Source organism: Astatotilapia calliptera, chromosome 14 (assembly GCF_900246225.1).
Source record: "Astatotilapia calliptera chromosome 14, fAstCal1.2, whole genome shotgun sequence".
Classification (NCBI taxonomy): domain Eukaryota; kingdom Metazoa; phylum Chordata; class Actinopteri; order Cichliformes; family Cichlidae; genus Astatotilapia; species Astatotilapia calliptera.
In genome coordinates this window covers 5,692,781-5,705,784 of record NC_039315.1, presented here as the reverse complement: position 1 = coordinate 5,705,784, position 13,004 = coordinate 5,692,781, and the positions used below count along the sequence as shown (strand labels likewise).

At 40.5% G+C, this 13,004-nt stretch overlaps 1 protein-coding gene across 1 annotated transcript; it reads left to right on the top strand.

Moving 5' to 3' along the window:
- Positions 1 to 203: 203 nt before the first annotated feature.
- tgfb1a (transforming growth factor, beta 1a) lies at positions 204 to 10,780 on the top strand. The gene is made up of 6 exons (XM_026192895.1): positions 204 to 2,208; positions 7,484 to 7,768; positions 7,903 to 8,134; positions 8,540 to 8,690; positions 9,395 to 9,505; positions 9,605 to 10,780. Exons 1-6 carry the CDS (start codon positions 1,884 to 1,886, stop codon positions 9,650 to 9,652), a joined length of 1,152 nt encoding a protein of 383 aa, XP_026048680.1. The 5' UTR covers positions 204 to 1,883; the 3' UTR covers positions 9,653 to 10,780.
- Positions 10,781 to 13,004: the final 2,224 nt, after the last annotated feature.

Sequence of the window (13,004 nt, the reverse complement as noted above, 5' to 3'; positions counted from 1 at the left end):
TGCCTTGGTTGCAGACATCGCAGTGTGACAGAGGTAATGCTTCTAAAGTCAGTTATTAAGCATGTTCAGTTCCTGGCTTCCTGATGTGGACAGAAGTCAGCTCTGTTAAACAGCAGATGTTTTACACTGCGGCCGTTACCCTCATTTCCTGGGCGGAGAGCTGCTCGCTCTAATAGAGTAACAGGAACAAGAGAAAGAGAAGAGCTAGAGGGGGGGAGAGAAAGAGGCAGAGCAAGGCAAAAGAAGTTATCTAAGCGCAGAGCTCCCACAAATCACTTTGTCACCAGCAAGCTCTGACAAGCAGGAGGAGAGAGAAAGAGTACGAGCAGAGACTCCGAGTTAAACAGAGGTGCGAATAGGGAGTCTTGTCGGTGGAGCCTCGAAGGAAGAAGGTGTGAAGAAACTGTAGAGGAAAATAACGAGGCGATACTGCTGGATGGACAGAGGGAAGATAGAAGAGAGACGAGACTAAAATCCAGTTCCCAAAACAGCATAAGTTAAGAGGGACGGCTACTGCTGTTGTTACTGCCGCTGTGTCTGGATGGTACATCACCATTTAAAGAAGGTGTGTCAAACTTAAAATCTGTTACCGGAGGACACTGTTTCATTGAGACTGACATTTTAATCTTCTGATAGCAAACGCGCTTGAGACATTTAATCTCACAAGTGGAACCCAGAGAGCATACACTATCGTATTATCATGTTTGAGAGAGAGGAGAGGGATAGAGAGACAGCTGCTCTGTCTGTGAAGTAGGCATGAGACAGAGGCGTTGAAAGCAATTTCTGGTGTAGTGCAGCTGTACACAGATCACATGTTGTTACTAGTAAAAAGAGGTAGTTAGAGCCAAGAGCAGTACATGTTTGTGAAATGTTTTTCTATAGGGGCATGTGCAGGTTTGTGACTGGTATTGAATAAGTTGATGAAAGTAACTTCTTTGAGAACAATTTCTTTCTTTTAACCATTGATATGGTTAAAAGCGCCTGAGAGTTTTATCTGGACTGTAAAGGTTGAGGTCATCTCACCAAACCTAAAAAAAATAGGAAGATCATTTTCAAACTTTTTAAGCAGAGACTATTATTAATATTTTCTCTTTATTACAGAACATTACAGGGGAAATATTTGTCATTAGCACTAATAAGAAATTGTGCCAATTTAAACGTCTTAGTCTTAGATAACAAGTAACTTGGGCTCTGTAAACACCTGTCTTCATTTTGCTGAGTGCCATACTACTCTTTTCACATTCACTTAGGTTGCCTCTGTAAGAAAGACTGTGGTGACATGTGGAGGATGATATGCTAGCTCTAAAATAGACAGGATTCAGTTTATATAATAACATAATATAATCTTGGATTTGGAGGTTTGAAAACATATCAGTCAAACATTGGTCTGTGAGCACAGAAACAAATCTGCTGAATCCTTGATGGGTAGTAGTTTGTTTTGGACCTAGAGGTGTTGAAGAAACTTACAAAAGGGCACTGACTGTGTGCATGGGCTCTTTTAGCATTTGACAGCTCTGTTCTGGACTTGCTTCATCCTGTGGGACGTAACTTGGTTACCTGTTTGGCTGAGTCAGAGGCTGGGTCGTCACTGGATGTCTGTCTGCTCACTGGGATTCTTTCCACCTGTTTCTATGCAAATAAGACAGATGTGTTAGGTACTTTTTACAGCAGCAGTGACAGTCGTGGTGGTGAATTTTCAGGACTCTCCACACTGCTGTAATTGTTTTGTCGTGTGTAAACACTTTGCGTCAGTGACACCTCTCCACTGAGTGATTCACTGTTCCCAAAGGATCCCCGGTTGGACGAAGGCATTGAAAGGGAAGTTGGAGGAGCTTTTACTAAGAACCAAAGAACACAAGTGACTGCACAGACAGGCTGTCAACATGAAATTGTGGTTCTTGATATTGATGGTAGTGTACATGGTGGGCAGTGTACACAATCTGTCTACATGTAACACTGTGGACTTGGAGATGGTGAAGAAAAAACGCATCGAGGCCATTAGGAGCCAGATCCTCACCAAACTGCGTTTGCAAAAGGCGCCAGAAGAGGCTGGGGAGAAGGAAGAGATCCCTGCCAACTTGCTATCACTCTACAACAGCACCAGTGAGATTCTGAAGGAGCAGCAGGTTCTGGAAGAGGAAAACATCCCCACAGAACAAAAGGAGGAGGAATACTTTGCCAAGGTGGTTAACAGGTTCATCATGAAAGGTGAGTATAAAATTACCCTTAGCAGCAATATATAAATCTTGAATCTGTGAATCCTGATTGAATATTAAGAAAGGGGGCAATTCCTGATGGCTTAACTATAGTTGAATGTCAAGTAATGACTGTTATTTATGCTACTACATTTACAAGCTGAGACATAATTCAAGGTGAACACTAGCATTGCACTGACACTTTCCACTCTGAAAAAATAGTTATTGTCCAGATGTCACATGAAGTGCTGCTGTTAATCCCTCCACTACGGCAATACTGCGGTAATAATGTTGTTATTACTAGCAGAAACACAACAATAGCATTGTTTACAGTCCCCCTGTACAGTCCTTACTGCTCTTTGTCTGGTTGATCAACACTAATATTAAATATAGTGCACACAGTGCTGTCCAGAAGTTTCAAGCTGCACTCCCAAGCATTCACCGTATGCCTTATGGCTGGTGTCAGTTCCAATCTTGACCATAAATTCCCTCAACACGTGTAACCCTTATGATCTCCACCAAAGATCCTGAGGCAGTTTCAGGGGTTCAGAGATCACAGGCATTACAAGTTAGCAGAACTCTGTGCAGCATCTGGTCTGATGCTGTGTTGCTTACATGATATCTATGGCATTTTTACTGCTTTATTACTGCTCTTTGTCTGGCAAGGCTGCATATGATGTTTGTTCAGCCAAATGGTTTCTGGCTGTAATTGCCTAATGATTCCCAAACTATTACGATAAACATATTTTCTAGTTTTGCTTCTATGCTCCATTGTTCTCTGCATGTCTATACTCATCACCCTATCAGGCAGCCATCCACACTATCCCCCTTTTATCCACCACTTCAAACAGCACACTTTAGTGGATGGACCATGCTCAGGAGTGTGTAGACCAAAGAGAGAACAAAGCAACCTTCAAAATGAAGAGCACAATTTTGTTCTGCTTAGGTAACAACCAAAGAACAGGATGAAAAGTAGAAAAGCCATAGGAAGAGACATGAAATGAACTCCTTCACCCATGCTTGCTCTTTTTCTCTTTCATTTTCTCTTTTTTCTTTCTCTCTGACTTTGACCCTCAGGGATTGGGGTTTTCCTGTAACTTGAGCATTGAGTTCTCCCTTGCTTAACCTGTCACTTGTTCTCCATCACTTTTGCTTCTCTTTGTCACTGACTAGTTTCAGTGTGTCCCTTGAACCATGATTATCCATATTGCACGCTCTCTCTCTCTCTCACTTCTTTCCTTTGCACTCCTCTATCTGCGGGTTTCCTGAGCTTATTATATCAATGTGTTTGCAGTGTGTTTGTGACAGGGCAGCTTGACAGGAAGGAAGACAGGCTGATGGCCACTGAGATCTTGAATGACTCAGGTCCGGTCCGGTGCAAGCGGTGCCCATGGGGAGCATGTGTTTCCTATAGCTCTGGAATGCCACAGAACACCCATCCACTGCCTTATCTATCCGCTGCCTTGTTTTGAATCAGCTAATAAGGGAACAGCTGAAAGTAGCTGCCCCCTTACTCACGAGGGGTCACAACAGCATGTAGCACCACGTATTTGATTTGGCAGGTTTTTATGTCGGATGACTTTCTGGGAGGAGACACAAGGGATTTGTCTCCTCCTGGGATCAAGCTAGGGATTTTGCTGTTTCAATCCTGGGAGGTTCGCTTGCTAGGGGAATGTGTAAACCATTACACTATGGAGCCACTGTTGAGTCAACCTCTGCACACTGAAAAAGGAGAATGACAAATGTATGAGGATAAATGTTAAGGCCATCAAGTACTGCTTTGCAATTGTGAATTTAAAAAAAGCCACACATACACACACGCAAGGATTTTATCCAGCTTCTGCTTTTCTGTAATACGTTGTTTGAACGAAACAACAGAAATAGAATACAGGGGGAAAAATATTTTTATTTCCATTAACAATTCTTTTCTACATTTAAATCTTATTGGGCAGCAGACACTTTCCTGACTCTCAAAATCATTCTACGGGGGAAACATATTTGTGTGCAGAGCATTTAGAACATAATAGGTTTAGTCTTCATTGTGGTAATTGTGTGGTAGATTAAGCTAAATTCCTTTTGCTGTTTAGCACTCATATATCTCCCTTGAAGCCCACACAAGTTATCCTCCTATTAAAAGGAGTTTTGGTCCAATTTACACGAGGGAACGCTTTTCTCATTTGGAAGCTAGCCACTTTGTGCTATTCTGGGATGAAAGTAGTTCACTTCTCTGAAGTAATTATTGTAGTTACAAGTAAATGAACTTAAAGCTGTATTGTAGAAAGGAGTAGCAACAAGGGACCAAAGTCAAGTGTGAAATAGGGTGAAGTGGGGAAACAAGACATTGATGAGGGGGCTGTGAGAAGGTGGAGCTGAGAGGGAAGAAGGCCAATATTTAGTCAGTTGCTGGAATCTGGTTCCTCCTACTGGTAATTATAGAGCTGTTACTCAACCTGTCACAACAGCTGTCCCCGGCTTACCTGTGGATAGGCCTTGATTCAACACACAAATCCCCCCACACCCACATTTATATGCAGGCTAGGATGCTATCTCTACCCCGTCTAGCAGAGAGAGAGATTTTTTTAGCTGAGCATGGAGCTCATTTCTTACACTTTCTACTCTAAATGATTAATTTTGATCACAGAGCCAATGCAAACTCTGTTAATTGGAAAGTAGAAGTGAAGATAAAGCGTCAACGTAATTATGGTGCAGCAGCCAATATGCTTCTTAGGGGAAGTGACTTAATTTCCTGTTTTGCAAACACTTCTCTAACCCTTAACACATTTATCTCACTTTTCTCAAACTAAATGGAGACTCTGACTTTCCGTGCATGCGTTTGCCTGGCACACCAATTCCACTTGACATACTGTACGTTGTTGTGACCGTCTGTGTTTCCATTCATATGCTTCAAACCAAATATTTGACTGCTCTGGGTGGTACCAGTAAACTGTCATCTCATTTCCCGTTACACTCCACATCAGTTCTTTTTGGTTTCAGTTCGGCCTCACTGCAAGGGGTGAAACACTACCTCAGCCACAATGCAGATGGTAGATGATATACAAGCAGCCGTGACATGGAGTATCCTGGTACAGCCTGGGCTGAATATGTAGCACAAGTATGCAAGGCTGGGTTGCAATTCCTATCAGAGAATAATTCCCGGACTTGAGAGCAGAGAACCCTTGCTTTGGCAGGCTGAGACAGAGTAGAGGGTTTGGGTCCTGGCCAGTACTTGCGCTCCATTGATACACATCTCCAATTTCTCCACACCCCCACTCACACCCTCTCACCCCTCACAACTGTGAGTTATATTCAAGAGTGCATTCTTCCCTGTGCTGTTTCCTTACCATTGTGTTTAACAGTTACATTGCCCCTCTCTGAGCCTCTCACTCGCTTTCTATAGTGTTTCACTCTTGATCTTCTGCCTTCCTGTGCTTATCTTTGCATGTGACTGTTCGACGTAATCTTTTCGATCGTAACACTCATACATTTATGGTGTTAAAGCCTCCAGTAGCTTGTCTCTGTTTTTTATCAAGCCCTCTAGGCATCTTCATGCTATGATTAAAGTTGCGCATATGGGCAGCAAAACTGTAAAAGAACAAAATATTCATGTTGGTCAACTTTAGCAACAGCTGGAAGAGATGAACACTTGGCTGCAGTTATGATTATTGAGTAACACTGAGCTCAGCCATTTTATCTGATTAATGTGTAATCCTGACAAGCACTTATGAAAGAAGCCTTTCATTTACTTTATTCATAAAAAACATTGATATACATCTAAGTGTTGTAATGTTTACTAAATATCAGTGTTGTTAACAGTTTAGAAGTTAAAAATTGTAATTAACTTGGCTTGATTTGAAAAATCTGAACCCGCTAATTCGAGAGTCCTGATGTTTTTGAGCCATATGTCCATTAATTCTAACCTTACAATGCCCAGTCATCCCTTTAATAATCATAGTTCTTTTCTTTGTGTTTACAGATATTACACTAAAGACCATTTACATTAAATACCATTTACCAAATACAGTAACGATAGGATGACTTACCAAATAAGCTCTAGGAGTGGTCTCACAAAAAAAAAACAAGTAAAGATTCATGATTAAAAATAACCAAAACGTGTAATGAAAAATTAGTAAATCCTAAACACAAATAGAATGTTTTAATGCCAAAACTTGTTGCCTTTGCCTAATGTTAATGAATTCAGAGGAAAATGGCAAAATGAGGGAGAGCAGAGAAACAGCAGAGGTGTAGAGTGAAGGTTTTTTGGGACTAGCTCACATCTAAGCATTTAAATATACTAGTGCAGTGCCTTTTAAAGTAGGTCATAAACCATCATAACATTACTGTATTAAAAAGAGATCAGCTATAAGGTTCGAACGTGTTTGAATGATTGCATACGTTTAAATGTGGTAGACAGGCAGATTGTGGGTTGCAGCTTTCTTGAGAACTGCACATTTAAGTACCAAGAAGTTGTCTGTCACAGGAAACCACAGACAATAATCATCATATAAAGTTAAATTGAAAATTGAAAAAAGGTATTTTGTGAGAGCCTTTTTAGTTTTAAACTAGGCGTGATGACATTTAGTAACATTGTGGCTTATTCTTATTTTATCACATTCTACAAAAAGGCACTTTGAGGGTTCATTCCTGGCTTTATGCTTAAAGTTATAATTAAATTCATGTTAGGGTAAACTTGGCCTAGTTGGAATGGTTCAACGGAGAGGTCAAAGGGTTGGCAAAGTTAGCCAAAGAAACATGCCTCTTTTGTACATATGTGCCCCTCCCCCTAAATACAGAGTGGAGCAGCAGTAACTGTAGGAGAAAGACTGTTAGCAGAGAACAAAGCACAGAGAACCCCTCATCTGAACAACATCAAGTTTAACACTGCACCCACTTGGGTCTGCAGCAATACAAATGCCATGTTTAAAGCAAGTTTGATACGGAGTTATTGAGACAGTCAAAGAAAAGATTTCTTGGAAGTTCTATGTTGTGCTGACTGACATTTGGTCCTGGTCCAACATTTAAACTGTTCCACATTAGCTTTCTTTACGTTTTTAAATATAATAATAACTCCTAAAAGACTAAAAACACATTACAACTAGCTTTTAATAAAAGACAGTTTAAAGTACATCTACCATGAAAGTTGGTTCCCTTCGTGATGGATGAAGTTCTTTTGAAATATTGTACCACAAGATATACATGAGATGTACATCTGCCCATTAAACATTAAATGCACTTAGATGGGTTGTTTGTCAAAATATCAAAACATAATTTCCTCTTCTTACATCATACAGAAAAAAACAACTCAAACACCAACTACAAGCCCACGGTCATCTCAATGAGCTTCAACATCGCTCAGATACGGAGTAACGTCGGGGGCAATCTGCTACTCACCAGAGCAGAGCTACGGATGCTCATCAAGGAGCCCATGATTTTGTCTGAGGAGAGAGTGGAGCTATACTATAGCCAGGGGACCTCGACTCGTTACCATGCGTCTCGCTTTGTCACAAACATGCTGAAGGACAAATGGCTGTCCTTTGATGTCACTGAACCTCTGCGGACCTGGCTCCAAGGGAATGGTGAGATAAGCTTTTATTTTTACTTCATCATCATGTATTTGTCAATCTTTCCATTTATTTAGTTCAGCCCATGTGTGATATCATATAATTTCTAGGTAATATTTCCCTCCTCCATGATTTTTTTCTGTTACTAGAGAATGAACAGAAGTTTGAACTTCGGCGGTACTGTGAATGCGGCATGCCGCATGACGATGGTACTTTAAGTTTTATCATCTCTGGGACTACGAGCAAGAGGGGAGACACTAAAGAATTAGAGAAGCTGAACCAGCAGCTACCCTACATCTTTACCATGTCCATCCCTAAAACCAACCACTCTAAGAGTTTACGCACAAAACGTTCCACTGACACAACGGACAGCTGCAGCACGTAAGCAATTCTGAACTTAATGATTTATTCCACTCCATTTCTGCTTTAAAGCTGCAATAGTAACCTACTAAACCACGAGCAGCTTCAAAATACAGACCACTGAAACAACAAACATCAACTATCCCTGTTTATCCATGCTGTAATTCTGTGGTCGTTTTAGTGGCTGTATAATAAATGGACTGTAGCTTTAAAATGTTTTATAATCTTAGACAGATTACAGTGTGCCTCTCATTTACCCCCACACATATACACAAGATGGAGTATACCTCCAAGGCCCAGCCATAGGGTTAAATTGAGTGTAATGTTGTCTCCCAACATAACAGTTATCGTCCTACAGCTTTAAAACTGACTTGATTTCAATACTCTTTGCACCATCTCATCTTCACACTGTTTTCTCTTTTGCAGCCAATCACACAACTGCTGTTTGAAGAAACTGTACATTGACTTCAGGAAAGATCTAGGATGGAAGTGGATCCATAAGCCAACGGGGTACTATGCCAACTACTGCATGGGGTCCTGCACCTATATCTGGGATGCAGAAAACAAATATTCTCAGGTACTGTGTGCATTTTCATGAGTGTTATTTCTCCCAAATCCCAGGAGGCAATTTCTTAAAGTCTGGAAAAAATGTTAATGGCAATGTTGTATTTATATGTTGCCATAATAATTCTTGATGATTTAAATAAACCAAAATGCAAAGACTACTTGTATTATTTTAGCTCTAAGCACTACGGCACTAGGACTATCTGAATTTAACCGGTTATATAAAATTCTGGTAGAGACAAATCCCACTCAGAAGGAAAACCAATGGTTTTATGAGAAAAACAAAAACACAAATCCCTTGCAGGTTGCAGGAAGGGGATGTAGTGTGAAAAATCCGCCAAAAATCAGTATACACAGAGCTACCTCATGCGTTGCCCCCTCGTCAGTAAAGGAGCAGGAGCTTTGTTTGTGCCAAACCTGATTAGGTTAGGGCTGAAATGATGACAAAAACTTTGTCTCTGGTTGTTTTTACTCTTTTAAAAAGCTAAATATCCTTTTTATGGCCCTTAATACTTTTAACACTTTCCACTCATTGAGGAAACTCTGGGTCTTTCAAAAATTTGTGCAAAAATGTCTTTAAAAAGTAAAGTATTGTAGTTTGTATTAAGATTTTTCTAAAATCACACTGAAAATTCTTAGAAATGTTGTGCTTATGTATTACATTTGCTTCGGACCATGTTGTCTTGGTGAGTAAATTCTCATAAATCTTGCCTACAGATTCTGGCACTGTACAAACATCATAACCCCGGAGCTTCTGCCCAGCCCTGCTGTGCTCCACAGACACTAGAGCCACTGCCAATCATCTACTATGTGGGGAGGCAACACAAGGTATCTATACTGCAGTCACTTTCAGGTCAAATGTTTGCAGAACATTTTATGTGAAAACAATATATAATTGATCACATCACTGTTATTTTCTACTTGCAGGTGGAGCAGCTGTCCAATATGATCGTGAAGTCTTGCAAGTGTAGCTAAAAATATAGTATGGCACACAGCTCTGCCTCCTCTTCTCAAAACACAGAGGGAAAGAAGATGTTGTGTTGGAGACTACAGATAAGAGCAAGTGACAGAGAATTTGAGATAATGTGGACATGGGGAACAAAATATTTTAAAGCTTTTCTCCAACAATCCCTCAGTTGTCACATTTGATGCACATTAAGCCATGGACCTCTTTTTTCTTCTTCTACATATTAACGATTATAGTTTTTATACGTACATTTACCTTGCAGTAGTAAAATTGTCGGTCTTGAAATGAATTAATTTATTTGTTGCACTGACAGGTGTCTAAAGAATAATAATGTACATAAAAGAAGTGTGTGAGACAATAAAATTTGGACAAAAAAGCACGAGGACAATAATGAACGTTCATGGAAGAATATCCATATTCAGGGATGAAAGCGTGGGACATTTCAGATGACCACATCATCGTCCTGGTGAAAGGTGCTGAATTACAGGTGGAAAACCAGGGAGGTTGGGGTTTTCCTCAAAGATAAGGCTGTAGGTGTTTTTGCATGGCTACATCATAAAGGACAGAAAAAGACACAGGGAGAGTCCAACCTGGGGAAAATCCCTTTTGACTGAAAGGCTGGACTTTCATTTTACAAGAACCGTCCATTAGTTTTATTTTCTTTTTTCAACCCACGTGACTTCTAATATGCATTTTATCAGTATGTTTCTGTTCATAATGTTCATAACTGAATGTCAGATTGTCCTTTAACCCCACTGGTTTTTCAAAGCCAGAGGCACTATCAGCTGAGAGTGATGACATCATGCTTTTAATCCCTCTGGGGACTTACCGCCATACATGTTCTCTATTAATGGACACATGGTGGTAGTGCTGATATGAGTAAGGCTATTAATACTTATTGTTTTATTTTATTTTGTTTTAAAATCATGGTAAATTATTTTAATTTCAGGAAGTTTCACAAGGATGTTTTTTCTTTCAAACTCATGAACTGGTCTGGCTTCTATGACTCGCATTAGGAATAAAACCAACACATGATTTCAGCTTTCTATGTTTTTCTGGTGCACCTGCTTTTATAATGTCTATTTGTAAATATTCAAACAAAAAAAAAGAAATAAACATGTTAAATTATGTTGTGATGGTGGAAGATTTTATGAGCAAAATAAACCACAGGAGATGTTTCCACTTGGCAGAGAGTTGCCTTGATTAGGTGTGTGCGTGTGCGGGTTTGCGTTGCACTTGTCAGTGCATGTATGCGTCTGTTTTAACTGTAAGCCGACTTGACGAAAGCATAAACTGAAACACACCTAAAGTGATGTAGACGTGAATTTCATCATCTTGTCTTTGTCATCACAAAAACAGTTCAAAAGAGTCGTGTTGTTAGACGTGGTTTTCCTCAAAAAACTGTAACTAAAACATTTTTAGAGTACAGTCATGTTAGGTAAAAAAAATAAGATGAAAATGTAACGCTAGTTGAGATAAAACTGTGACTTCAATTTGAAACTAAGAGTGATTTGAAGTTCAGGGCCGTTGCCGTACTTGACAGACTGGGACCCCACCCCTTGCACCTCCTTTTCCTTCTACACTTCAGTGTGTGACTACTTCTCTTTCTTGATGTCTTTCACAATCAGTTTTTTTAAAACACTACTTGTACTTGTGTACTTGTACAATGACTTTCCAGTGTCGGGGAACAGATCGGCCGATGGAAAAGCTTGGCTTATGGCACCATGTGGACTATTTCAGGCCAACTGCAGGGCAATTATGGGATGACTGAAGAACAGCAGCAACAAGTCCTATTTGGCTTCACCAGTGGCAAAGAATGCTCGGATGTACAGGTTCTTTAGTTGCACTGTCTTAACCTGAAGGGATGGATGCCTTTCCAGTTTTTATGCTATCTCTGTACACCACACCCCCACCGTCCCAACCCCACCCCTCTCACTCTGTACTCAAGGGATTATTGTCAGCCCATGAGGCTGAATTGGGAATGAGGAGAGCAGGTCCAGACCCGTTGGTAAGTCCCAGACTTAAGGGCAGTGACTACATGGAAAATTAAACACACATACTGTGCACATGCATATGAAAACACTGAACCCACTGACACACAGACACAGCTCAAGCACACCAACATCAAATGCCTTACATAAGCTTTGTGCTAGTGACTCGTGTGGGGGATGCTTGTGCTGTTAACAAAGTGACAGTGATCAGTGCTATCTTGTTCCAAGGCTGGTCATGTTACCCAGAAAGCACAGCAATTTTCCCCCAATGAAAGAACACACAAAGCGCCTGTTTGGAAAGGCAGCTAAACAAAGTATAATGAAACATCATCAAAATAATTGAATCCTCTTCAGTCTCACCTCTCAAAATGATTCTGAGTGATCTGTTGCCAGGTCATAATCTTGCCAAAGTACAATGTGTACCGTGTTATCGTGACAGGGGAAATGTAATTGGAATGTTAATGGGGCTTTTTTTTCACCAAGAAAACAGGATCATTGCCCAACCTAAACAAGGAAAACCCAAGATCTGATGCAGGAGACAAGATCATTAACATTAGACACTAAAGGTGCTTGAACTTGAATTTTGCTTTTTTCACTTTCCCTCCTAAAGATGAAACAAAGAGTAAGAATGTCAAGAGACTCATAAATCTATCTGTGGTGCTAATGGAACAGCCCTATGGGGGAAGTAAAACTTAAGTAGCCTTGTTCCTCCAAGTGATGTTCATTTCTCAGCAGCTGCTTCCTCTCAAGCCCTCTGGCTTTTCATGGGACTGAATTAAACTGCTGACACCTCCTGCTAAAAATGAAGCACATCGCAGAATACGGCCCACCCGAAGAAAAATAAAGGATTGAACTGAACACAATTCAACCCAACAGAGAAGATTTAAGACAGATGGCGGCAGCTTTTGAAGGTCAAGCAGGTGTTCTTTTACAGCTAAGTCCATGTGTTGAGTTTATACAACTGCATGAGTAACAAGAAAATTGTTCTGTTGTTGCTATTCATCAATTTTGACACAACTGGTCCTTTAATTACATCCAAGTGCAGTGTTTAACCCTTTTATATCTGTTGATGTGATGACTTTCGAAGCATTCTACCTGTATGCTACTTATCTAGGTTCATAATGCAGTCATGCTAAATGTGAGCTCATTCGTCATGCCGCTGGTCTTGAAATGTTATTTTGGGTTCGCGTCTTATTACAACATCCATGAAATGTGCGATTATACGTCCACCAGTCTTCCAGCACAACTGCTCATTAAAAGTGGAGCAGGAAAGCGACCTGGTATAATTCCTGTGAACTCAGACGGAGCTGACTGCGACCTTAATAACAGACGCTGATGTCCTGCTGCAGCTCAGCTCTGCCTTGCAAAC

Coding starts and splice junctions, on each gene's coding strand:
- tgfb1a (XM_026192895.1), top strand. CDS start 1,884: ATGAAATTGTGGTTCTTGATATTGATGGTAGTGTACATGGTGGGCAGT. Junction 2,209..7,483: donor TAACAGGTTCATCATGAAAG/GTGAGTATAAAA, acceptor TACATCATACAG/AAAAAAACAACTCAAACACC. Junction 8,135..8,539: donor ACAACGGACAGCTGCAGCAC/GTAAGCAATTCT, acceptor TCTCTTTTGCAG/CCAATCACACAACTGCTGTT.